Raw genomic sequence first — 25,336 nt, forward strand, 5'->3', positions numbered from 1 at the left:
CTTTAGCTCATGAGATGGAAACTATTCATAGCTTTCACTTTTACACATACACATTCCGAGTGAATGCACACACACACTCATGTATTTGATTTGTCTGAAACCACAGGGGCACATCGAGCAGAGCCAAGTTGGAGAGCCGCACTGTTGTGTTGTGTGGGTTGCTTAGCGACCGACTCTGCCTTGGGAGAGGGAAGACGGTAGAAAGAAAGATTGGGGGCAGAGAAAAAGAAGCAGGTGTAATAAATAATCCAGCGGTTTAGTGATTGCTACTTGTTTGTCTGATGGTGTGTACTAATTTTAATCCCAATCCCTCAGAGTAGAGTGTGTGTTGGACAGGAAGTGGGAATGGAACAATGCTGGCACCCTGAAATGGGGTCTGTTGACAAAAAACACAAAGTGGTTCTGTATTGTACAGACGAGATTGTTGAAAAATGTACTAGGCATTCACTGAGTCGGTACTGATTTGCTGTAATCGGATTAAGCCCTGGATGTTTTTTCTTTATCCCCGGACAATTGTCCCTCAATAGTATAATACATTAACCGTGCTTTACCTGAACCTCATCATGACACTAGAGAGGACGGCAGGATTGTAATTTCCCGTGTTCAGTGAATGCAACAGAGGCAAGACACCAGACCAATCACCAGAGAGATGTTTAAACTGTCAGTCGGACTCGGAGTTTTTGAAGATGGACATAAGAAATGCTTTTCTTAAAAAAAGACACCCCAGAGCCACCACTTGCGCCAAGTAAACAAGGTATGTAAATGTCAGTACACTTCCAAGTTATGCGACCAATGAAGCAAAGCATAAATTGTTGCTACGTTGTTGACCTTACTTTGAATCGCGCGGGTAAGCTACATCGTTAGCAAGTAGCTATAGCTAGCCAGAGATATTAAATTAACACTTTGTCATACAATATAAATGTTATGTTTTTTTAGCGTTACCTGGTGATTAAAAAAATCCTCTGAAAAATGTTGACTTACTGTCAGTGTTCGACATGAAGCTAGAAGCTACCTTACATTATTACACAGTCACTCACAGGAGAGTGATTTGTAAAATATCCATAAAGAAAAAGAAAATCTGTAGTTTCATATGGGTGTTGAAAGATGTATCCATATCTCCTAATGTTGCTCTAAAAGTGCACCAGATTGATGCTTTTAACTTAAATATTTTTTTTTAAATCTTCCCGGGGGAGCATGCCCCCGAACCCCCTAGAGGAGGTGAGGACCTCCCTAAAGAAGGTTAGGTCCGCTCCCCACTTGTAAAAAATAACGCTTTACCCCTGCTTACACCCTGCTTATACATATTGGCAAAGTCCCTCCCCTTCCGGTGGACCTCCATGGGAGTTTATCTCGGAAAAATTATGTAGTGAAGTCAACGGAGAGAGAAAGATTATCTTTCGATCCCGTTTGAATTGTGCCACGAATTACGCATATGATGTTTGTCAATCTTAAAAAATAATTTCCATGTAAAAAAAGTCACAGTTTGTCGTAAAACTGTTGAAATATAAGACTATGACCGACTCGTGAGCTGATTATCGAGCCTTCGTTGTAACTGTCGCAGCGCAGGTGTACTGTGTATGTGCGTGTGGGGAGTGTTGCAGTAGCAATTTCCACTGTAGCGCCTGGTACCTTAATGTATCTCAATGAACTGTGGGCTTTGCCCCGACTGTTTCCAGTTCCAGGAAACGCCCCATGCCTGAGGCAGGCGTAATCAATTGCACATTCTGAATGGTTGCCACTTTAGAGCCCTTTTTTTTACATTTATGCGTTTTGTTTGCCACAAACTAAGTATCAGATCATGACAACGTGATAAGACAACCATGTTAAAGTGATAGCTGTATTTCTCTTTCAAAGCAGGAAAAAGAAACACACTAATCACACATAGGCCTATATTGATTTTGAATCAAGTCCACCATGCAACTGATGCAATTCTACAGATGACTGTAGATGACACTCGTGTACGTTTAAGTTGTTTGTATAGAAAACGGCATCTGTGCTGCCTTCAGAAAGCAAAACCTTTGTGTTGCCACACAGATGACAGCGAAGCCATTATCTTCATCCCAAGGTGACGGCAGTGTAGTCTCTCCACTTGTGCCGTTAATGAGCCAATCCACATCAAGGGCTCTGTGTGTCTGTGCTGTGCTTCCATTTACCTCGCATCCTGAGAGAGTCTCTATGGTCTTGCATAAGTGCCTTCCATTAGACATGCTCACACACACACAAACTTAACAGTCCTAGCGCTCATCATCGGGGAGTGTGCGGAATAGTAAGTAATGGGATCTTGATATTAAGAAAGACATTTGAAAACAATTATTCAAATGGATGTCTGCCTGTTGAATCTCCTAATCCCACAGCGAAGCACTCAAGCAAACACTCAGCTCTGTGACCCCGGCTGAATTAGCATGGAGAAAAGGAGGAACACAACTCTGAAGCCGGGGAGGCTAAAATGTCTAGACTGCTCTCTGGTTGTCACTCTCATGCTGACTTTGAAAGGAAAAGGCTTTTCAGAACAGGAAGCACAGGGAACACATTTGCTGTAGCTTTCAGAGGTTGTCATACATGGCATTTCTAAAAATGTCAAAGGGACGGCTCCTTTATCTCAGAGAGACTTTGAATGTGTTTGGCAGCTGCTTAGAACAGGGCTCCGCTTTGACCTGGCTCTGACACATCAGCTGAGTTGAGATGTTACATCCAGTTTTCTTCAGATTGAATAGGTTGTGTGCTACATGTACACAGCTGACACCTTATCTCCAGCTTTTAGGAAACGTAAATGAAGTAAGATCTAAACCTGATAACATTTTTGCTGCAGTTGGACAAGATTTTGGAGATGAAACATCTTTGAGTCAGGAACTCTGATAGTGAGACATGTCAGTGCCTTGCTGAATCCATACCTCCCTGAGTAGATTATGCTGGGTCATCTAGCTGCTTGTATATATTTAGCTATCACTTAATCATTCATCCTGGTTCTGTGCCTTTTAGTGACACCAAAATAAGTTTGCTAGCTACTGACGTCCTTGGTAGTTTTCATGTTTGACAACAGTTAGAACAGCATGAGGTTTAGAGAGTACTCCAGCAAATTAGTATTGCCGTTATTGTCCCAAATTCAGGGACCAAGTAGAGACAGATTCGAAAAAGAATGGAATTGGCATCCTGACGTTTGGTCTCTGACATTGTTGAAAAGTTTCTACCCAAGTACTGAACTTAAAACAGAGTGTAGTGTAAATGTGATTACTCTCCACCAGCTCCAACATTAAAATGCTCTTTAAAGAGCAACTTGCAGGTTTTTTTTTTTTACTACATTTATGCTTAACCTTGCCTGAAAATTACAATTAAAAATGTTAATGCATGATTTGATATGTTTTACAAGACATAAGACCATGAATTCAGAGGAAAAAGAGCAGTTTTGACGCGTCATATTACGTCACATGGGGGAGCAACTTTCTCGGACTCGTTCTCTGCCCAATCCGCAGTAGTAGTTTGTAGTTGGTTTGAGCGGTTGTGATTTAGTGAGCTGGTATTTTTTTGGTAATTTTACATTGCATTTCACCATTTGTAATCATGGTGAGCTTGTGTTTGTGCAGGTTGCACAAACTCGAGCCTGTCAGGACATCGAGTCCACGGGAAAAGGACCGGAGCTAGGGTTCGTTCCTGGGTGCGTTGTGCATCCACCTCCCTGCAGCACATACTCTCCACAGCTTTATCAGGAAACCCCAAATTGGGAATCTGCTCAGAACCGGTCCTGGAACCTCCTTTGTGGAAAAGGGCTAATAGAAGTGCTAGCATGGCTGTACTTTATCAGAGTCTTGTTGTCCTTTGCATAGTGTCAGGTTCAATGCATTTCCTACCTACAGCTTTTCAATGGCTTCTTTTGTGAACTTAGGATATGAGTCTTCATTGAACATATCAAAGATGAACCCCTGTAGTGTTCTCAGTCAGGAGTATTATAATGTTCACACTGCCATATTTTCTGCTCATTATAGATGGACCAGTGTGGAGTTCAGATGACTTTAGGTTTTTCCTTACAAAGCCTAAATCTGCTGGGATATTTTTACAAGTCCCAACCAAGTCATTTTATCAGCCGCCAAAATAGCCGCACTCCTATGAATACACCCCATTTCCATTCCAAAAGGCAGCCGCGCTGATTGACGCGTCCTTGTTCTCTGGTTTACATTAGATGTGAAAATAATTGGCGCCTGTATGCTCTGAAGCCAGGGGAAAAAAAGGCATTGCACCATGAGGTTCCATTTCACTCTGGAGTCTGATCCCCTATTCACTCCAGATGTGGAAGCAGGCACACGGATATCCATCTGAGAAAGCCGGGAAGATTAATGCAGAGTAAAGATGTGTCATATCATCATATTCCGCTGTTGCTGACAGGTAGAAACGAGCAGCTCCGCATTGATATTTCTCTCACGGATATGTAAGCCGTAATACATATAGAATATCAACTTTAAGATAGGAACTTGCATGTGTCCCTCTTCTCATCCTCCTCCAATCCCCTCATCCTGCTCTCCACACATTCCCTCTGGCGATCTCTGTAGCTAGTCATCATGAGCGAGAGCCTATTGAAGAACACTAAGCACCAGTATCCCAGCCGGCCCTGACAGATTGGATGTGATCTTGGCGGTTTAGTGGGGTGTGTGATGCCCACGGAGAGTAATTGCTTGTGTAATTGCACTCTTGGGAAAGGTAGAGTCCTAAATTCATCCTTCTACCTGCCCTCAGGCTGCATGGACAACATTGTCTCAGCGCCAGTCGTTTCTTCACATCTTTCTACAACCTCCCTTATTCCCCCCTCGCCACAGTACATAGAGGTGGTCAGGGGGAGCAGGTGGAGGAGTGTGCCGGGTCAGAGGAGCTCTCTTAGGGGCTGAGGAGACAGATGGAGGAGGAGATTAGCAGGAGTAAGGAGGCGCCTTGTTGACAAAATAAAAAGGGAGGCAGAGGAGGGGAGATATGACACGCCGAGAAAATGAAAGCCAAAGTCCAAGTGTGGATAGATTTGTGCGAGCGTGTTCTTGCATCAGATATGCTCATGGAGATAAGAGGGAAATCCTCATAAGTGGACACATTGTGGGTGGTCTGCACCTCATAGGGGGCTACTTTAGAGTGAAGATACAAGGATTACACTTAATACTATGTACTGAATCCAGTTTTTGAATTGGGTATTGTGTTGCTAATTCAATTTAGACCATTTATCTGACTTTAATTCCTCTAATTTTGGCTTTTCTAGTGAAACACTGGATGATTTAGGTCTCTTTAGGCATCTACAAATGATAGAGATAAAAGGAACACAGAGGCTTAGAGGAGAAAATAGACACTTTTTTGCAAGCCAAAAACCTGAAATATGATGAGTCACTAAACTGGGTTTCTAAATGTTTTATATATATATATATATATATACACAAGCAGGGAAGGGTTACTTTAAAAAATGTAATCTGTCACAAATACTAGTAACCTGGGTTAAGTAGTTAAGTAATCAGTAACATAGTCACAATATAAAATAAGTAATGTTACCTGATAACTTGATGTTGCTTTTGGATTTCCTCAATATCAAATTCCTCAATATTTAGGATAAAAAATGTGTCCTCTTACATTTTAGACTAGGTTTACAGAAACTTTAAAAATGCTGTTTTAGTTCAACACATTAATTGCATTAAAAAAAGAAATGAAAGTAGCCTAAATGAAAAGCAAAAAGACAATTCAGACAGTACGTCTACCTATAATATATAATATATAGTCAAATGCATTATAACATTGTAATCCTGCTAATAATTCCGATTTGAAAAGATGTACCAGTAATCTGATTATATATTTTTGAATGTAACTGTAAGGGAATACATTTGAAGACATCTTCCCAAGCCTGCCTACACATCACACAGTGTAATGTTGCGAATGGTAAATCAGGAAGGAAGTCCTCACAAATACGCTGAATAGCAAACACACAGTACGTAAATGCATGTACAGTAGGTGTGTGTGAGATCAACTGTCAGGTACAAATTGTTTACTGGCACAGAATCAGCGAGTCGCTCTGTACGATGTGTACGTGTGATCTGCACATCACACGTTACACAACCCCTCACCTCCACTCATTAAATCCCCCTGCCCCCGTCTTCTCTGTCACAGGAAGATATGACGGTGTGTGTTGGCAGCAGAGGTGTGTGTGTGGAAGATTCTGAAGGATAACGTGCAGCTGAGATCTATCAGCGAGGGTGCCGAGCTCTCTGCACCCCCCTCGGTGTGAATTTCACTCCGACCAGGGTATATGTTTTCCTGTCTAGGGGTCTTAGTGCTCCCGCCACCATGGGTGTCTGTGTGCGTGCATGTGTGTATCCTTAACCTTACCACCACATGCATAATGTTCCCCGTGCACTTACTGTAATTGCTTATGTTTTCAGCTATACATGCTGTGTGAAAGTGTTATGCATGTATGTATTTATAGAACATTTTGTGTGTGTGCTGTCGAGGTCTGGCAGCTGGAGCGCACTGCAGCCACCAGGGAGAGGATGCGGTTATGAAGAAGAGTTGAAGGTCGGTGCAGTAAATGAGGTCAGCATGAATAAATAAGCACCAATAAACACTGAAATACAGCTACCGGTGTGCATAAAGCATGCAAACACATCGTCAAACACCACCCTGGAAGGTACATTAGCAGCATCTGATGTAGGTGGTATCTTATAGCTAGGCCATTTTTCAAAACTGACTCATGTTTGACGCACAGAAATGCGAGAGAGAACCTGAAAGCAGCCAGTTTACCCGCACGGATAGATTCTCAGACGGAGCAGAAGGTCTGTTTTTCATGCCAGCTTCACCTCTGAACTGCTGTGGTCTCTAAATCACACTGTCTTCCTCCACTACATTTAGCTCTGTCGTCCGCCCTGCCAAGTTTTCAAGAGGTCAGCGCAACAGCTCCATCTCTGCTCACTTCTCCTTCTCTGACCATCTTTTAAAAATGGATTTGTTTCTTGTTTGGATCTCATAACCTGCAATTACAGTTCTCTGTGAAAGCACGCTCTACTTTGCATAGCAGAGGACATTCCTGCCCTTGAGTAAGACGCTAAATATTTGCCAGTTTCAGGACTTCCTCCCCTGCATACCTGACTTTATCTTAATCATCTTTGCTCCCCACCTCCATTTTCTTTTGCTGTCTCACTTCCATTTCCTTTCTCTCGCTGGCTGTGCAGGAACAGCAGGAGATGTTCGTTTTAGTTTCCTCTTTAGTTGTGAAATATTTTCAATTAAAAATATTAAAGGTATCATCTCCTCTATGTTTCTGGAAGTATGTCGTGTTGCAGCTTTCATGCTGAGATACTGACTTTTAGCTTCTAAAGTTGGTCTATCTCCAAAAACGCTGGATCCTACGTTTCCCATAATGCTTAAAGCCTTACACACTTTCCCCAGAAGATTATACAACCTACTCACCAAATGTATTAAGTGCAAATGTTTTAAGAGAGGCAATTCTCCAGTTTACAAGTCATTGAAGCATCAAAATATATTTGAAGCTTTTATTTTGAAGTAAAACGTGACATAAGTTTGTGTCCCAGTTATTGTGTAGGCTTGATTTCCAGCACAATACTTTGCATTCTACTCACATCACGATTTATTGTACAGTATGTTGCATTTTTGGGGTGCCTGGGATTTTTATTTCCAACACTGTAGCTATTGTGCAAATTGATTTAAAAGCAATCGGTCTCTCAGGTGTAATGGTTCAGGTGCAGCTCTAAAAAGTATAATAATAACAATAAGACCTCAGAAGTGTGGGATGGATGGAGAGTATTTTCAGCATTGTAGCACAAAATGTGGTTAGAGGTCTGTCAGGGTACACATCCCTCTGACCTATAGTGCACTCCATCCACCACATGGGGGCAGTACAGCCACAGTGTTGACACTCCTCCATTCCCCACCTTCTACATGTTTCTGTGTGTGTTTTTGTATAAGTGAATCAGTGTCAGTGTGCTTGGCCAACCGGGGGCCTCAGTGTAAACATTGGTGTGTGTGTGGCCCTCACTGGAGCCTGTCACCCGACTCGTCCTGTACCTCATCAAGCTGAGGGCCCACTTTGAAGCTGGGACTCTTCCCCCTGCTGTCAACGGGGGACGGATAGAGAGACAGAGAGCGAGGGCCACATCCTCCCACACAGAGAGAGAGGGGGGGGTTCTTTTTGTTTAGACTGGCCTGAAGACGTATGAGGTGAATCCAGTTCGGCGTGACATCATTCCCTTCAAGTGAGTATTTACATTTCATGTTATTGTGGTGACGTTTTAATCCAAAGTGACTTACATACAGTAGACATAGCAATTCAAGGTTAACATCCTGCCCAATAACATATTTACTGAAGGGTCAAACCAGTGATCCTTTGATTAATACCTTCCATTTCCCCCCTGTTCATGGGCAGTTCTAGCGGGGGGGCCAACAGGAACCTGTGCCCCTCTGACACTGAGTAATTTTTAACTGAGTTTATTTGTATGCATGCTTCTCAATTATACTAAGCTATCTTTGGCTCTTTAATTGCTGTAACAATGTAAATGTCCCCTCTGTGGGACGAATACAGATTCTTATTCTGAGTTTGGACACACCTGTGGCCCCCCTCTAAAAGAAAATCTATGATAAAACTATTTGTGAAAGTGTTGCAGCAAAGATTGTAGGCTGTAGGCTTGGCACTAAAATAACAGAAATGTTTTTTATCAATAATGTAATTTAATAAAAGTCAGGCCACGACTATATATTGAACTAAAAATGTTGAACACTCTCTTTTTATCTTTTGTCCCGCATTAAATGTGCCCCATCTCTCATTAAATAACACCCCCCCCCTACTTTACAACCGCCACTGGTCCTAATATATGGTGAGCAATACTATCCAAAAATATGCCTAGCGTCTAATTGGACTTTATCTTTTAAAATATAGTCATAATATTCCTTCAATACATCTGTAATAATTGTTTACTGTACCTTGGGGCATATTTCATCTTGATTAAAACTCCTATAGGGACTTTTTGAAATGTTTATAATATTTTCTCCAGTTTTCAATTCACATGTGATGCCCACTAAATGCATTGAGGGCGCTCTTGCTCTTCCATCATGGCGTTGGTGAGCAGAGAGGGGGGGGGGGGGGTTCTTCATCTGCGTTTGAGAAAAAGGAGGCAGAATAGAGAGCCAGGGAGTCCAGAGGTCCGAGTCGGGGGGCCCCTGAAACTCAGAGAGGAGGAGGTGCTGAAAAAGGGACTCGATCCCGCCCCCCTCGAAAAAAGCCTGGAAGAATTGCGCTCCGTCAGTGCACGCTGCCTGCCAGTCAGAGGATGGGGATTATTTTTACCCATTCATCCACGTCTCCTTTTTCCCTCCTCCTTCTCTCAAACAAGCCAGTCGGTCTGTCAATTTGCTGCGAGCATTAGGGCCAGTCCAACCGGTGGGATCGTGGAGCAGAGAGACGGCTGAAGATAACGCATGCTTTGGATGAGAATAATCCAAATGATGCGCAACAGCAGATAGGCGTCCATTTCCAAAACCGGGACTCTTGTTTTTTTTAATCACTTCACAAGTTTTCAAGAAATTATGAGAGTGGAGATGCTTTTCTAGCTCTTTGGTTTTGTTTCTCTCTTATAGTTTTAATTCTCAACGAATGCTGAAGGATTCTCGGATTTACAACCCGTGTGTGTTTTACAGAATAAGGATTGCATTACGCACTGACTAAAGCCCAGCGAGCATCAACATGTCTTTATGAGGATGGAGCTGTGGACACGAGTGGCATCTTTTCCGTTTTAAACAGCAATTGTTTGGTTCCTTTGGCTCGGATCTTGACTGGTTTCTCCTGAAACACTGACTATTTCATTCCCACTTCAGCCTGATATGTTGGAGGGTTGATCTTCGGAGGAAAACAAGGTAATGGGAGAGAAATCACACAGAACAAGGGAACATTGTTCGGAAAAAGACAATTAGGGCGCACCGAGAGGCAACAAAAAATAGCGCTTGGGTGGCGGTACATTTCCGAAAATTCGATTCAGTGGAGTTATATTTGAGCTCAGGAGCACTGCTTTGGAGAAAGGACTAATGAGAAATTAATGGAAAAGTCATGGGATCGGCACTGAAATAGTACGACCGTGGACGCGCAGAAAAACCGTCGTTTTTGGAGATCCTGACGCACGGATTGAACAAGTTTCTCCTGTCTGCTTTTGGTTTAATTCTGCCACATTTGGTAACATTTTGGATCCACGAGGTTGTCTTTCACTCCACACGCTGACTGCCTCTACCTGATCGGCTTGTAGTCGCACATCCATTGTTTTGAGGATCTCCTTTGCTACAGTTTTGAAAACAGAAACCATTTCTTTTTTTTTTAAATGGGACTACAAATGCTTGGTGCGAGGGTTGAAATGGCGTGTCGACGAAGTGGGAATGGATTGGGACTCCTGCTGATACTCTTACTGGATTTACTGGGGTCGACGGTCAGCAATATGGAGCCCATCTTCTGGAATTCACTGAACGAAAGGTAGAGAGCTCTCCATAAAATCTGCTTAAATGCAGGTTTCAACTTGAAGTTTGCAGAAAGAGAAAAAAAAGTGATCGGAGAATTACTGTAATTGCATTTTTTAAATGTGACTTTAGGTAACATGTAGGCCTTTGAATGCAAACATGACGTACAAAACAACATAAAGTTACATAATTACGCGAGTCCTCTGCTATTTTCTCCTCAATTTATTTCAATTGTGTTCATCTTAAGTGTAATTAGATAACTCTATACACCTTGAGAATGAATCGGGGTGATCAGTTTCCCAGCTGTTGTGAATGTGCCCCCCTCCCATTGATTACAGTGGATAATCCAGCTGTGGATGCTGTTGTTGGTACAGTCCTTGTAAACTGCCGGCCTATAGCAGCACTGTGTGGGATCATAAAGAGGTGTGATAGGGCTCTAATAGCTGCTGCTGGCTGAGTGGCTGACCTTGGTGGAAGTCTATAGGCCCCAGCCCACTGGCCCCTCTGACTGCAAGGTGCCCACTCGTTTGCATTTTTCTCCCCTGCCTCTGGAGAAGGTGTCAGGCATTAGCTGAGGAAATGTCATTTTAAACACCTCTCGGCCGTCCGGGCTTAACGACCGACACTTTCCTCACACCTTTGCCAATTCCCCAGTGTCTGAATTGACGCCTGGTGGCAGGGAGATTTGAGTGGAGTGGGGGGAGGTATTTGAGAATAACAAGGAAATGTATGCAAGTGAAAGGGAGGGATTGATGTCAGACTCAGAATAAGTGAAGAGCCAAAAATAGAAAAATATTAGGAGGCATGCATTTTTTTTATGCACAAAATCTACAATATAGTTCAAATCTGAAGTGTCCTCCAACAATGCAATATACTTAACAAAATTAGGAAAGACATGAAATAGTGCCAAAGACATAATGTTGCATTAATAAGAAAACATAGAGAAAGTAAACGAGGCTTAATTTCTGCAAATCCTTCCTTTATTTCTCCTCTTATGAAATAAAAGCAACCAGATTATAAGGCTTTGTGCTTTATGGAGTAGCTCCCATTGCTTGAACTTTTGCCTCCATGACTCACTTAAAATGCAAAAAAACAACAAAAGCAAATGTACACTAACTGTAGCAGCTTAGTAAACACTGCAATCCCTGGCTCACACCCATGCCAGGGGCTTTTTTATTTTCTAAGTCTAACAGGTTTTCAATGCATCCATGTGCTGCAGGCTATATGTCCTGCCCGGTTTCTCCCCTCCACAGATGTGACTGTGCGTGGGCCCCCGCTGTGGAGCCAGGCATGAAGCCCTTAATGAGGGCTTTTTGTCAGCAGTGGGTGGATTCGCCCATAGAGTTGGACACGGGAGGGTAATTTTAAGTGAGAAGCTAACAGCTCGGGCTTTTGTGGCCTTACAGGTGATTCCACGCTATTGTGTCCTAATGGAGTTTAGTGCTAGGTGGGTGTCAGGGCTTAGTGAATGGGCCTGGCTGGCAATTATAGGTGTGGTGGCTTTGACGCCAGACTCCATAGTCATCCACACAGATTTGCTCACTCATATATTCAAAATACAAAGCCTATTGTGCAGCTTATTCACCAAGCTTACTATTCATAGTTAATCAGCTTAGTCATTCCTCCAGTTTATTTTCTTGGCCCCTTTACATACTTCCATGCACTTGTTTCTCGACATGACGAGAGCTGTGCTTTTAATTTGAGCCCGCCTCAGGGCTAAATCTTTGCCCTGGACTGAAATATGTTAAGAGCCCGTGCTTGTCCAAATAGTGCGCATCTCCCAAGGACACAGTCCAGAGCCCACACACATGTGGTTGTTCTCCTGAAATGAGGCGCAAAGCAAGCAGAAGCAGTAGTGTGTATCCATCAGGTGCAGGAGCGCATGTATGGTTCACTTCCTGTCTGTGCAGCAAATGGACTGTCACATTGTTAACCTCTCCACCTCGGCTGGATGTTCTGCTTTGAAGTTTAGACCGTCCACCTGCAGCTCGCCTCCTCTCCACCTCTTCTCTCCCTCTTCCATTTCTCTCGTGATGCCTCCATCTCAAAGCCCTCCTTCTCCTGGCTACTTTTTCTTCTCCCTCCTGTCACTTCCCGTCTGTCTCTATCTCTACCTCGCTCCGTCACTCCCCCCCCCCACCCCTCTCCAGTGCAGTGACCAGACGTAGCAAATTGGAAACATGTGTCACATCCAGCCACTAATTATAGTGCTACAGCAGCCTGTGACGTACCCAGAGATGTGTTAGGAGCGACAGAGGTGAATAGGGAAAAGGGAGAGGACCCCGTTGAATTCCTGGAATACATCATAAATAAAATATAGTATCCAAGTGCTGAATCCACCCTTTTATTGACTGCTCCATCAGTTGGAATTAATCCGGCACCGCCTGAAAGAGAGGAGACGGAGGGGTGTATAAACAGAGACAGGTGCCAGGAGGTGGATGTGAAAACAGGGAGAGAGACAGTCCTAACCCTAAGTAAATCAATAGCAGTTAAGTCTCAAGTGCCAATACAGGTTCTGCTCGAGGAAGAGAGAACTGAACCAGAACGATCACCTTGGGAAGAGTCTCCTCCCGGACATACATTATCCTTATTCAGCATCTCCTATTATCAGCCTTACACAGCCGCCCTAATGAAAGATCGAACTTGCATTACTGCTCTTCAGTTTGGGGGGGTGGTAGTAGAGTGCAGGTGACCAACACACACACACACACACACACACACACACACACACACACACACACGATCAGATAGGTCACACTGGTGGACACACACAACGAAGGGGAACTCAAGTGGAGTGAATGTTGGCTTTGGTGACTCTTCTGATCACAGCATATGGACTTCTGTAGTTTTTGGCCCCTTTTCAAGTTCTGTTCTGAAGGCCTAAACCTCTCTTTCACCCCCTCCCATCGCTTACAGTTCCCTTCTTTTTTCTTCCTTTCTTTCCATACTGTGTAAACGGCTGTAGGTTATTGTAAACGGCTGCTGAGGGTGGGCGTCTCCTCGCTCGCTGCTCGCGGTGACTTGTAATACAACTATTCCCCCTAAGATCCACATTAAAATGTAATCCCCCCCTTCCCGTTTCTCAATAATTCATTAATCGCCGGCTAATTGGCGCCGGATAAAAGACTAGCTAACTGGGCTAAGTGTTTCAACTACAAAAAAAACTGAGAAAGGCTTTCCAAAAAAAAAAAATCACTGGAAATCTTCTTGGCGCGGGCATTCTGGGAGAGGAATGAGTGTTAGTGGGTCAAACAGGGTGTCATATCAAAGGAGCAGCATTCCACTCGTTTATTGATTGTTTGTATGTTTCAAACTCCACACCCGGTTTCATCCTCGTAAGATCCACCCGTAGGTTTCCTCTTCATGAATAATGCATGAGTGCACCGAGGCTTTTCTGGGCTGTGTGGATAAGTAAGCAGGAGTCTGGTAAGCCTACACGCATCCTCGGGCTAAATGATTAGAGAATATCCACCGGGCAACTTTTTTTATTTTGCGAGTGAGGGAAAACAAGAGAAGGAATGTAATGAAGAGAAGGAAAGAATATGAACCATATTGCCCAAGCTGCCTGTTAAAACAAGCAGCCCCTCCTCCCTATAGCTCCCTTTCTCTTTCTACCTCCCCCTTTTCTTGGTGAAAAAGTGAGTGTGTGTAAGTTTACGAGCTGAGAGCAACAGGAGCTGTGAAGAGAGGTTTGAGCTGATGTTGCAGAATGGAAATGCCAGGGGAAAAGCAGCCAATCCCGCCACAGGCTGGAATCCTTCTTCGTTATTCCGTGCTTTCTTTGGGCATTGCAGGCTGGTAGGTGGACACACAGGTATGCAGTCAGCGTCTGACGTTACAGATCTATCGCAGCTGCATGATCTCAACAGATGCCTGCCTTCTAAAAGACTCATGGGGCTTGACCCCCCCTCCCTTCTATGTCGGACACATGTGTCAAAAGTGTGTGGTCCTTTTTGTTGCAAGTGAGCATTAAACACGCACAACGAGACGGTAAACACAGGAGGGCAGATGTGCACACACACACACACACACACACACACACACACACACACACACACACACACACACACACACACGGGGGAGAGGTGAGGAAACTGGCAAGCGTCACGGACTGTTCCACTCGGAATTCATTCATTATTTTATCACTCGATTATAAGTTTATTTGGCAGGGGCTGTGCACATTCATCAACATCATAACAGCCATAAAGCGTCGTTGTAAATATGCTGGGGCTAGCTAAAGAACTAATTTACTCCCCCAGTCCCCGAGGCTTTAGAAATGACTTTGGGATTTTGGTAATTGTTAAAAGTGCTGATGATTAGGATGAAGGAGATTTAAAAGCGTGTGGCTGGAGCACATGCACAAACAAGCAACTTTCTTCCCCTGGAAACATGTACACTCATTTTACAATGGTGGTAGTGGGAACAGTAATCCGGGGCCCTGGGTCTGAAGGGGTCACATGTGACCCTGCATCCCCTGGGCAGACTGCCCTGGGTGGCTGAACCCAGAGCCCCTTAGCAAAGCCAGACTACACACACACACACACACACACACACACACACACACACACACACACACTGGCCTCTCATTAGCTTGCTTCACAGCACACCCCTGCCTAAGAAGGATCATCCAATCCTCCTGGCAGCATTTGGACTAGGCCAGGTCAATCCTCCTCCCTCGGGTGACACAGAGGAATGGACTGGTGGTATGAGCCGTGTGTGTGTGTGTGTGTGTGTGTGTGTGTGTGCGTGTGCAATGTAGAAGCAACCTCTGTTATGCTGCTCATCACCTTCTCTATCCTTTCTTTTACTCGTGTTCCGGTCTCATAGCTTTTCCCCTCAGCCCTTTCTCCTTCCTCCTCCTCTTCCCTCCCTCCTCTCCTTGCCATTCACTTTTGTTTTGGCTCAGTATCACGAGACTCTCAGCTCTGCACATCTCCACAACATTGGGTTGGGCAGCTACTGTGGCTTCGGCATCATTCCAGATAAGCAGGATAGCAGCGAGAGAGTTGACGCTCTTGTCATTTTGTGTGTGTGTGTGTGCATTTTGGTTTGTGACAGATGATGTGCTGGTATGTGTGTGTTTGTGCCATGAATACTAAGTTCTGTGGAAGGAACCCCGAGCTCTAAGCCGTTCTGATGTTTGCCATGTGCACTTGCACTGCATACAATCTTTTTTTGGGGTCTGTAATGAAGTCGTAAAGCCTTATTTTCGAGCCAAAACCTGCCTTTGTAATAAGATTTTCCAAACTGTTGCTAAAAAAATCTGATTGTTTTAAGTATTCAAGCAGGATTTCAGGCTGAAAAACTGTATTATGCTGACTTTCAGGACACTAACACTTCATTTTGGAAAGTTGTTTTCCACTGGAAAACAAGTGAGCGTTTTAGCAGATTTCTTATTCTCGTTACAAGTGATTTTAAGACTCGTATAGGACTGAATTTACCTGCTATGGATGGGGATTTTTTGCAGTGTGTGTTTTGTTTTCACACCTGCTCTGCACTAAATCAACATCAAGGTGGAGTCCTCTTTGCATAGCCCTACACATAGTTATCCAGAACTTGTAAAATGCAAAACCAAATGTTTGTTCTTCTTATCTTTCTCTTCATTTCCCCTGCTGCCCGAGTTCATTACAGTTTGAGCCTCTGCGTCCCGTCACTTCCATCAGCACTGAAACTCCATCACTCCGCTGTTTCGCCGTCTGCCAGAAGATGTGCACACACCGCCTTGATTGAAAAGCGGCCCAAAATAGTTTCACTGAATGTTAAAGAGAAAGGAGAGTGTGTCTACACAAGAGAGACAAATGAGCACGTTTGCTGTCGGGACGGATGTTCCTCGTCACGGCTGAAGTTTTTGGCAAAACATCTTCGACCGATATGAGCTAAGAGGGCAGAAAGAGAAGGAGTGGGTGTTGTCAGGGAGAGATGAGGGAGAGATAGGGGAGAGTAGGGTCAGAGGAGGAAACAAAAAAGCAGGAACGACGGAGAGGGAAGTCAGGAGTGAGATGGATTGTTAGGCGAGTTAGCTGGTTTGACAGTACTGATGTGACACAGCCCAGACAGGGAGGGTGACTGATGATCCATAGGTCACCACCATGACTAGCTGCTTCCTGCTCACATACAACCAGGCCGGCCCCTCATTCCTCATTACTGACACGTCCCATAATATTTATCCCTGTGAAGTCCAGCGTGAAACCTGGTAAGCTTTAAAGGAATTCAATTCAGAGTTTTTGGGCAGAATGAGCTCTTTGATCAACTTAGCGTGGAGCGATTAAGAGACTGGCAGCTGTTTCCCCCTCTCTCTATTTACTACAGTTCCTATGATAAGATTAAACGCCGCAAACACACACTGTGCTCAAACTTCACACACAGTTTGCAGGACCAACAGAGGCAGAAATGATGCCAAATGCATTGTGGCAGAACAATGTGTTGATGGACTTTAATTTGCCGAAAGCCAAATCAATTCCGTTAAGCTCTACTGTTCCAGTGTATGATCAATATGTGAAGTCCATTGCACTAGAGTATACAATGTTGTGATTTCTAAGTATTGGAAAACCCACTTTTCATATCATAAAAGAGAATGTTATGTTGTGTGTAGGAGAAAAACAGGATAACAATGCAGTGAATGCATGACACATCAGTATTTCTTAGACAGTCTGATTCAAAAGTCAACTTTCATTCTGGTCTATTGAGGCTACAGTCAAACGGTGTCTTCTGGATGTTTTCCCTTTCATTGTAATCCATTGTAGCTGAGGTAGAACGCAATCTCGCAAAGTCATGTCTGGAATAACAATAATACAGCGAAATGGACCTAGAAAAAGCGAGGAATACAGCCGTTAGCCACTTTTGTAAGTGATGAAGTGGCTACAGGTGGCGTTTTGCCTTTCAAATATCCCTTTTTACATATATATTTTTGGCATAAGAAGCTGTCATGCAGAGATTTACAAAAAAAAACACACAGCTGTGAAAGCAAGCATGGATCATCCTGCCTGCAAAACGCCCGGTAACAAAGCAAAGCAACTATTCATGGCTGAACTACAAAATAATCACTGCTTTTATTTGTGTCGGGGGTGGTTAGGGGGGGGGGGGGGGGGTGCATCCTCTGGCTGTTGCAGTAGATGTTGGGTGGGAGATGTGGAGACCTGTTACTCCAAAGCATCTTAGCGTTAAGATAATCTTTACCTATTGACTTACAATTGGTCTGAGATGATCCTCCTGCTAAGAGGCTTTGGTTGGAAACCTTGTCCTGCCCTGCCCCTGCTGTTATAACGACCAATCATCTTGAAGCTTACTAATAAGCAAACTGATTTATTACCTTATACCAGCACAGGCCTACTTTTCCACCTCAGATCTTTTGTAATATTCTCCAACACCAACGCCCATGCAGCACCTTGATTCCTTTTCCAGGCTTCACGCTTTCTTCTCCTAAAATGTGTGTGTGTGTGTGTGTGAACATATGCATAGTTCTAATTAGGAGGTAAAATACAGTGAGCGTAGTCCATCTGGCATTGGCATTAGCCCATCGTTGCAGTCTATGGGGAAACTGACCTTGGCTAGCTGCGCAGGAAAAAAAAAAATCATGCTCCATTTTCAGGGTTCTGCATTGAATATAATTTAAGTAGGATTGACGTTTTACAGAATGCACGTTTAAGATGGAAATGTGAGATAAAAATGATTTCTTCAGCTTTGCATACAGAACCTTTTGGCTTAATGTAGAGTAGATTAGCTGTTACGAAAAATGTTCAGTGTATCAGAGTGTGTAGGGGTTGCATACTGAGATGGAACATGGCACGTGCTAAGTGTGACTGTTTTTAAATAGCCTTTTCGATTTAAAAATTGAATCTTTTGTCTTAAAGTTTCCCATTTGTGAGAGTTTTATTTGCTTTCTTTCTGGGATGGAAATACTACTGCTATGTCTTTGCTTTCAGTATGGAGCTGAAGACAGGAGGCAATTAGCTTAGCTTAGCATAAAGACTTGTTAAGAAAGACGACCAAACTTCTTGATTTATTAAATAGGCGTTTCCTTTTAAGTTCATGGTCTCAATTATTACTTTCAAGACCACAACACGGCATGATGGTATTTTTTGTAAATGACGGTCTCATTTAGAGCAAAATAAACAGTAGTGTTCTTCTGGCAGTGAATACTTTGTAAATTACAGATCACTACCACTCAATGTTTTCTTGTTTGGGTGCTCTTGTCTTTTCATGTTGTGTTTCCACATTCCAACATTTTACTCGCCTAACGTGTCTTGTTCAGCCTTATGTTGTCACATTTTGATTCCAAAAAACAAGATGGTGGCGGCCCAAATGCCCAACAAGAAGCGGCAAAAGCAAAGCAAACTAATGGGTGTGACATCACTTCACTACTCTTCTTCTTGTATAGTCAGTCTTTATGATATGCTAAGCTAATTGCTACCTGTCCGTATATCTACATAGCCCACACGTATAAGTTAGCTACGTACTGAAGCCCTTTTTTAATGTCATGTTAGTCTCACTTTGGCAACATTGTTCTCTTTCAAGTGGGAAAATCCAGCCTCATGGGTTTATAAATCTCTTTTAAACTCCTAAATGCATGGTTGTCAAAGAAAAAAAAATGGCTGCTTCTCCTGCTTCCTGAACTGGGTAAGTTTTGCCAATAAAAGTATTTCTACCTGACGAGATGATTTAAGGGCCAAGCACGAAAGTAAACTAGCTGAATGCTTCCAAGTGGTTGTATTTTGCAGTGTGTGCAACGCTGCGCTTTGTTGTCCGGGACAAGTAACTCTAACAAGATCCATCTTGTATAGAAAGAGCGGTGAAGTGGATTGTTGCCCCGTCCACATGCCATCATCTGATACCCCGGCGCTGGCTATAATACACGACTCAGTGCGCAATTTGCGACAGAGCTGCTTTTTAGCCATTTTGCCCTCTTTCTCTTTCTCTTGCCTTTGTCCTCATGTCTTGCGGCCAGCGTTAACACACAGCCATGCATGCATGCACACAGTGAAGGGGCTTGTATACACACACAGACTCACGCATGCTCACATGAAAAATGTTATTGCTCTCAGTTCTGGCAAAAGTCGAAGTGGAGGGGTTGAGTTTCTTCGGAGGTGCACCCCATCCCCCCCCCTCTCTCTCCGTCAGTAGCATATCCCTCACTCTTTCCTTCCTTCCTTCACTCTCTCTCCTTCACTTCATCCTCCTCCCTGTGCTCCCTGTGAACAAAAGAGCCCCCCCCCTCCGAGCGATTCCACTGAAAGCCCTCACACACACTCAGCTTCGCTCTCTCCCACACGCACTCTTACCCCTCGCAGTCTGTAAAACCAGTCCACTTCTCCTCACTAATCCCCCCTTCATTTCTTTTGTCTTTTCTTTCAATTCCTCCGTGCCGCAGCAGCAGTGTACATTTCCTTCTCTGCGTATCCAAGCTGTTATCATGTTACAGCTAGTTGGCAGACTGTAAAATGTATTCCCCCTTCTTTTAAAAAACTGCTTTCATCTCTCTCTCGTCTTCTTCTCCTTTTTTCCCCACTCGGGTTCCTTTTGTTTCTCTTCTTCACGGTGGGTGGTTTTTGATGTGCAGTTTCTTTTTCTCCTCAGTCCCTCATCACTGTCCAGCAGTAAATAGGTCCTCTGTAGTGAAGACAGGATGAATAATCATCATTGCCTATCACTGCGGTGTCAAAGTAATTTGGGAGTGATTGTGAGCCAGGGCCGGGCCTACACACACACACACACACACACACACACACACACACACACACACACACACACACACACACACACACACACACACACACACACACACACACACACACACACACACACACACACACACACACACACACACACACACACACACACACACCTACATGCATTTGCAGATGTACCACTCCCTCCAAACTCTCTGGAAATCAGGAAGCCATTCCCTCATTAGTTATCCAGTCCTCTAACCTCTTTTCCTCTTACTCTTTATCAGTCTTGCTCTGCATCAGAGTGCAGCTGTATTGCAGGTCCCCAGACACAGGAGGGGAAAAACAGATGGAGCACCCTCCTTTCTTCCTTTCTTTTCATCCTTTCTGCCCTCTTTCCCTACTTCCCCACAAAGAAAATCAAGCCAGAAGAATGCTGGTGCAGAGGGGGGGAAAGGGGGAGATGGGACTAAAGCCCTCCTTTTCTCTCTCTTGTGTTCTTTGGTTTTTCCTTGATGGATGGGTGGCAGTGGCTGTGGGTCACTGTGCCGAACATGTGCAGCCCTCCACCTTGTGTGTGTGTGTGTGTGTGTGTGTGTGTGTGTGTGTGTGTGTGTGTGTGTGTGTGTGTGTGTGTGTGTGTGTGTGTGTGTGTGTGTGTGTGTGTGTGTGTGTGTGTGTGTGTGTGTGTGTGTGTGTGTGTGTGTGTGTGTGTGTGTGTGTGTGTGTGTGTGTGTGTGTGTGTGTGTGTGTGTGTGTGTGTGTGTGTGTGTGTGTGTGTGTGTGTGTGTGTCATTTCCCCAAATGCTCTGGCTGCACGGCTTTTTTGGAAAGTACGCCTGCGTGTCTTCAAGAGCTAACACACACAGCTGCTGTGGTATTTGAGTTTGGTACCAGTCTGTGTGTTTCAGTTAAGCCACCGGTCCCAGTTAGGCCTAGCCCATCTGGAATCTTAGTCCTGGGTGGCCGTTATATTTGTATGTGTACACAGCTGAGCATGGCAACACGTCCAGCCTCACTCTGGCACTTGGGGAAAAAAATCATCATATTATCTGATTTCTCCAAGCCTTAACATAACCGCTCTAAAGCCCCTATCATACATAAGTGCTTTAAATTAGCTGTATTTCTTTTAGGTTATCTCTTTTTAATCAAAACCTTTGTTTTCTCCTCATGTTTCCTCTTAAATGTAATCGCTCCTGTGACGGGCGAGCTAACTGTATTATGGTGGTACTTAGCTAGAACAAAAGAACTCGCTCAAGGTCTTGTTTAAGTGCTTCTGTACCCTCACCGTGCCCTTGTTTTCTGAGTAGAGTTTTTTATATTTGTGTTTGCATCTGTGATTGTGTGGATGTCAGGCATGCGTCATGCGTGGGTGCGTGCACTTGTGTACATGGCCTGCGTGGGTTTGTGTACACTCCCCCTGCTGCTTTCCAGTCCCCCCCCCCTCCCCCTTCCCATCCACCGCAGCATTAAGCATTATTTGCAACAGCACACAACAATGTGAGACAAAGCAAGGTTTTCTGGACGAACATGAAAAGAGAGCGTGAAAAACAACAGAAACTGGCCTGCACCACTTGACCCTATCGAGGAGGTGGGTGATGAGGTGGTGTTGAGGTGGTGTTGTGGGGGTTGTAAGCCAGGGGAGAGATAATCCCTCCAGCCAGAGCGGCCTCCGTGTGCTCGGGCTCTAACGCGGCGTGCTGGGCTGTCAATCACTCAACAAAGCTGTCTGTAAGGGGATTATGAACCCACGGACCCTCCCTCCCCTCCCTCACCCCTCTCTTTCTCTCCTCCCATTGCCTTTTACCCCTTCTCTTCTTCTGCCCGTTCATTCCCCCCCCCCCCCTCTGTCTCCCAGGCCAACTCGTGCTTCCGCCTCTTGTTTTCCACCTTCAAACGGGCCTGTCGCTCCCCTTGTCCGCTGGACCCCCCCCCCACAACAAATTGCCCAACACACCTTTTGCTTCGCTGTGTGAAGCTTAGTTTATCTTCAGCTCTCCCTCCGTCCTCCCTCTGTCCTCCGTAAGCCCCATTTCTCCCTCTCCAAAAGCCGGTCTCGGTCTTTCTCTATCTCTCTGTCCCACCCGTACATTATGCCCGCCTAGACAAGAGACAGGTGTGTGTGTGTGTGTGTGTGTGTGTGTGTGTGTGTGTGTGTGTGTGTGTGTGTGTGTGTGTGTGTGTGTGTGTGTGTGTGTGTGTGTGTGTGTGTGTGTGTGTGTGTGTGTGTGTGTGTGTGTGTGTGTGTGTGTGTGTGTGTGTGTGTGTGTGTGTGTGTGTGTGTGTGTGTGTGTGTGTGTGTGTGTGTGTGTGTGTGTGTGTGTGTGTGTGTGTGTCATACTCAAACTGCCGAAACCAGCCCTGCACCTACACACAAAAAACAACTAGAAAACAAGTGCAAATCAGCTTATTATCATCCCAAATCATTCTTAAAGACACATTTAATGCAATTCCTAACTGTTTTGGAATGCAGTGCTTGATACACACCACTTTTTCTGGCCTTTCCACCCTCAAAAAACACTCGAGCTGTCGCCTGGCTAAATGTCACCTCTCCCATAAATGTGACGAATGGCTAGCAGTCCTATCTTATCTCTCCGTCCTCACCCATGCTGTTTCCTAAACCCAACCAGCGGCTCCTGCAGGTGCTGACAGAAGCCCCTCCTCCAGAGGTCACCCTCCATTAATTCTCCCGTTCCTCCTCAGCGACTATCTCTCCTCGCATCTGTCTGTTAAGTGTCTGTTTAGTTTAAATGTCTGTCAGTGTGCGGACGAGCTTTCACTCCTCGCCTGCTTTAACCGGTTCGCCCACCTGTGGTCACGTTTTATCTCTTGCTGTTGTTCTGAACGTCACTTTCTTTTTTTGCATGCGCTTTGTCTTTTGCCGTTTGTCTTCTCACGGATAATCTGACCAGTTTGGTCAGTAGATCACATGAACTGGTTAATCTGCTCCAAGCCTATGAATATACTCACTGCTCTAATCGACCAACCAGCAGTCAGCCCTGCGTCGGAGGAGATTTGTACAACTTCACAGCAACTTTTAATTAAAGTTTTAAATCAGCCTCTTTTAAAGTATTTTGCAATAAAAACAAAATAAAAAGTTATGTTTATTAGTTGTTTAAGGATGTTCCCCACATCTTGACTGAACAGTTGGGTTTGTATTACTTTATTTACTGCTTATATTTCATTCATCTGACATCATTTAAAATCTAATTTCAATGTATCCAACATTTGTTTTTCATGGATTCTTGTTAACAATAATTACCCTCAGGGAGACTATGACGCAAAGAGGCTACGATTAAGAGAAAAAACACTGATGGAGAGATTTAACAACCATTAATTTCAGCATTAAGGAAGCGAGATCCGACAAAAGTGAGGGAGATGGAAGACAGGGGGAGCGGGGGGCTTAATGTGGGTGACAGGGTTGTTATCTAGCAGGCGGCTGAGGGTTTTAACAGCTGTATTATCTTGTGTATCTTATATTGGATTAAGCTTCATTCTCTAGCACGCGCCGCACTCTGATTGACGCTCTGATTAAAGACATCCACTGGCAGAGACAGAAGGGGGGGGGGGGGGGAGGCAAATGAGAAAGAGGGGTGCAGAAGGGGGGGGGGGGGGTAAGGAGCAGAGCTTGAACTGGGCTAGTACTCACTATTTCTCAGCTAGAACCACCACATGCATGGTGCTTTTTGGACTGAGTTTTGAGCAGCATTTAAACATTTCTGCTGCATGTGTTAGTATTCTTCCTCCTGTAGCCCATGACAAGGCAGGGGAAAAAAACTCACCTTGAAGACTGAAAAATGACTTTAATTAAATGTATTATGTTCATACATTTCTCATAACTGTATTAGGTTAGTTGAAAGAAATAGCATTAAGTTGAACACAGTTATGTGAAATCTGTTGACATAATGACATTTAATTTAAGTCAGTGTTTTCAGTGTGAGGTGTGCAACTCAACAACTCCGTTTGATCCGTTGACCAAATCGTGTTGAAAATGTCCCCGTCATGTTGTGTAGAGCTCATTTTATAGTGAAGCAAACTCGAGAACAAACACTGCATGTCTGCCTCTCAATAGAAGTCTCCCACTGGTGTAAAACTTTTAATGTGAAGCAGCAGCAGCAGCACTCTTTGGGGCAATTAAAGTAGGCTTACCTGAGCCTGTGGAAAAGGGAAAAGCAATATAAGCATCAGCCAAAATACGCTTGTTTCCTGCTCAAACTGAGGTGAAAGGGGAGAGGTGAGCGCAGGTACAATATTATGTCTGGTTCAGTCAAAAATCTGCAGGATAAGCATCTAACGTCCTCAGAATTCACAAGGCACAGCAGTATTGGTGCACATAAAGTCAAAATGTGGTCTCCTCTTACAGCTCCGCCTTTGCACGCCACCTTGTCCCTCACGTCTCTCCCTCGCGTTCCGCTCCAATCTCCTCAGAAACTCTCACCCTCTCCTCTCCCTTTGTCGCTCTTCTATCCATCTCCCGCTACTTCTCACCCTTTCTCTCATTTTCATACCCTGCAGTCTCTCACCAGCAAAGAACTTCTCATGCTCAGTTTGGTGTGCAGCCTGTCAAGTTTGCTTTGAACACACACACACACACACACACACACACACACACACACACACACACACACACACACACACACACACACACACACACACATTTGCGCAGCATACACTCCTATAACTCTAGCATACAGCCAAGGGAATAATAGAATCAAGGAATACTCGGAGATAAAGCAGGGAAGGAGGGCGAATAAAAGGATAAAGCAGACTGAGAGGGATAGAGAGCTTCATATTATTAATTTAGCTGGAGAAAGAGAGGGAATTTCTTTCAATCCCCCCCCCCCCCCCCACACCGCTGCTTCCATAGTGGCACACAATGGAGAGATTGGAGCTGGAAGGAGGGGGGGAACAGAGAGGTAGAGATTATCCATCCCTCTGTATAAACCGCCAATTTAACTGTTTCATATCACCGGCCTGCTTTTATTCCGCCGTCATCGTGCCTCTCCATCTGATTTCTATCTTTTCTTCAACCATCTTTCCTTTGCTTTTCATTGTCTCCCCCTTCATCTCCATCCTCCCATCCCTCCTGTTGTTACTTCATCTACCTCTCGGTGGGCTCTTTCCCTAATCCCCCCCCCCCCCCACCAACATTTCTTCCAGACCTATAGACTAGAATAAACGTGCACACACACAGCCAAGATTTC

At 44.4% G+C, this 25,336-nt stretch overlaps 1 protein-coding gene across 2 annotated transcripts in view; it reads left to right on the forward strand.

The window, feature by feature from the left end:
* The first annotated feature begins 11 nt into the window (after positions 1-11).
* efnb3b (ephrin-B3b) overlaps positions 12-25,336 on the forward strand; it is an 84,090-nt gene continuing 58,765 nt past the window's right edge. Inside the window, exons 1-2 of one of the 2 annotated variants that reach the window (XM_079667938.1) lie at positions 12-754; positions 6,468-6,549. In XM_079667938.1, coding sequence (XP_079524064.1) covers positions 6,545-6,549 — 5 coding nt within the window. In that variant the 5' untranslated portion in view covers positions 12-754; positions 6,468-6,544. Of the gene's footprint in view, positions 755-6,467; positions 6,550-9,300; positions 10,484-25,336 lie in introns of those variants that run through there. The other variant, XM_079667937.1, reaches the window with a different exon arrangement.

This window comes from Notothenia rossii (genome assembly GCF_949606895.1).
Source record: "Notothenia rossii genome assembly, chromosome: 3".
Lineage (NCBI taxonomy): Eukaryota > Metazoa > Chordata > Actinopteri > Perciformes > Nototheniidae > Notothenia > Notothenia rossii.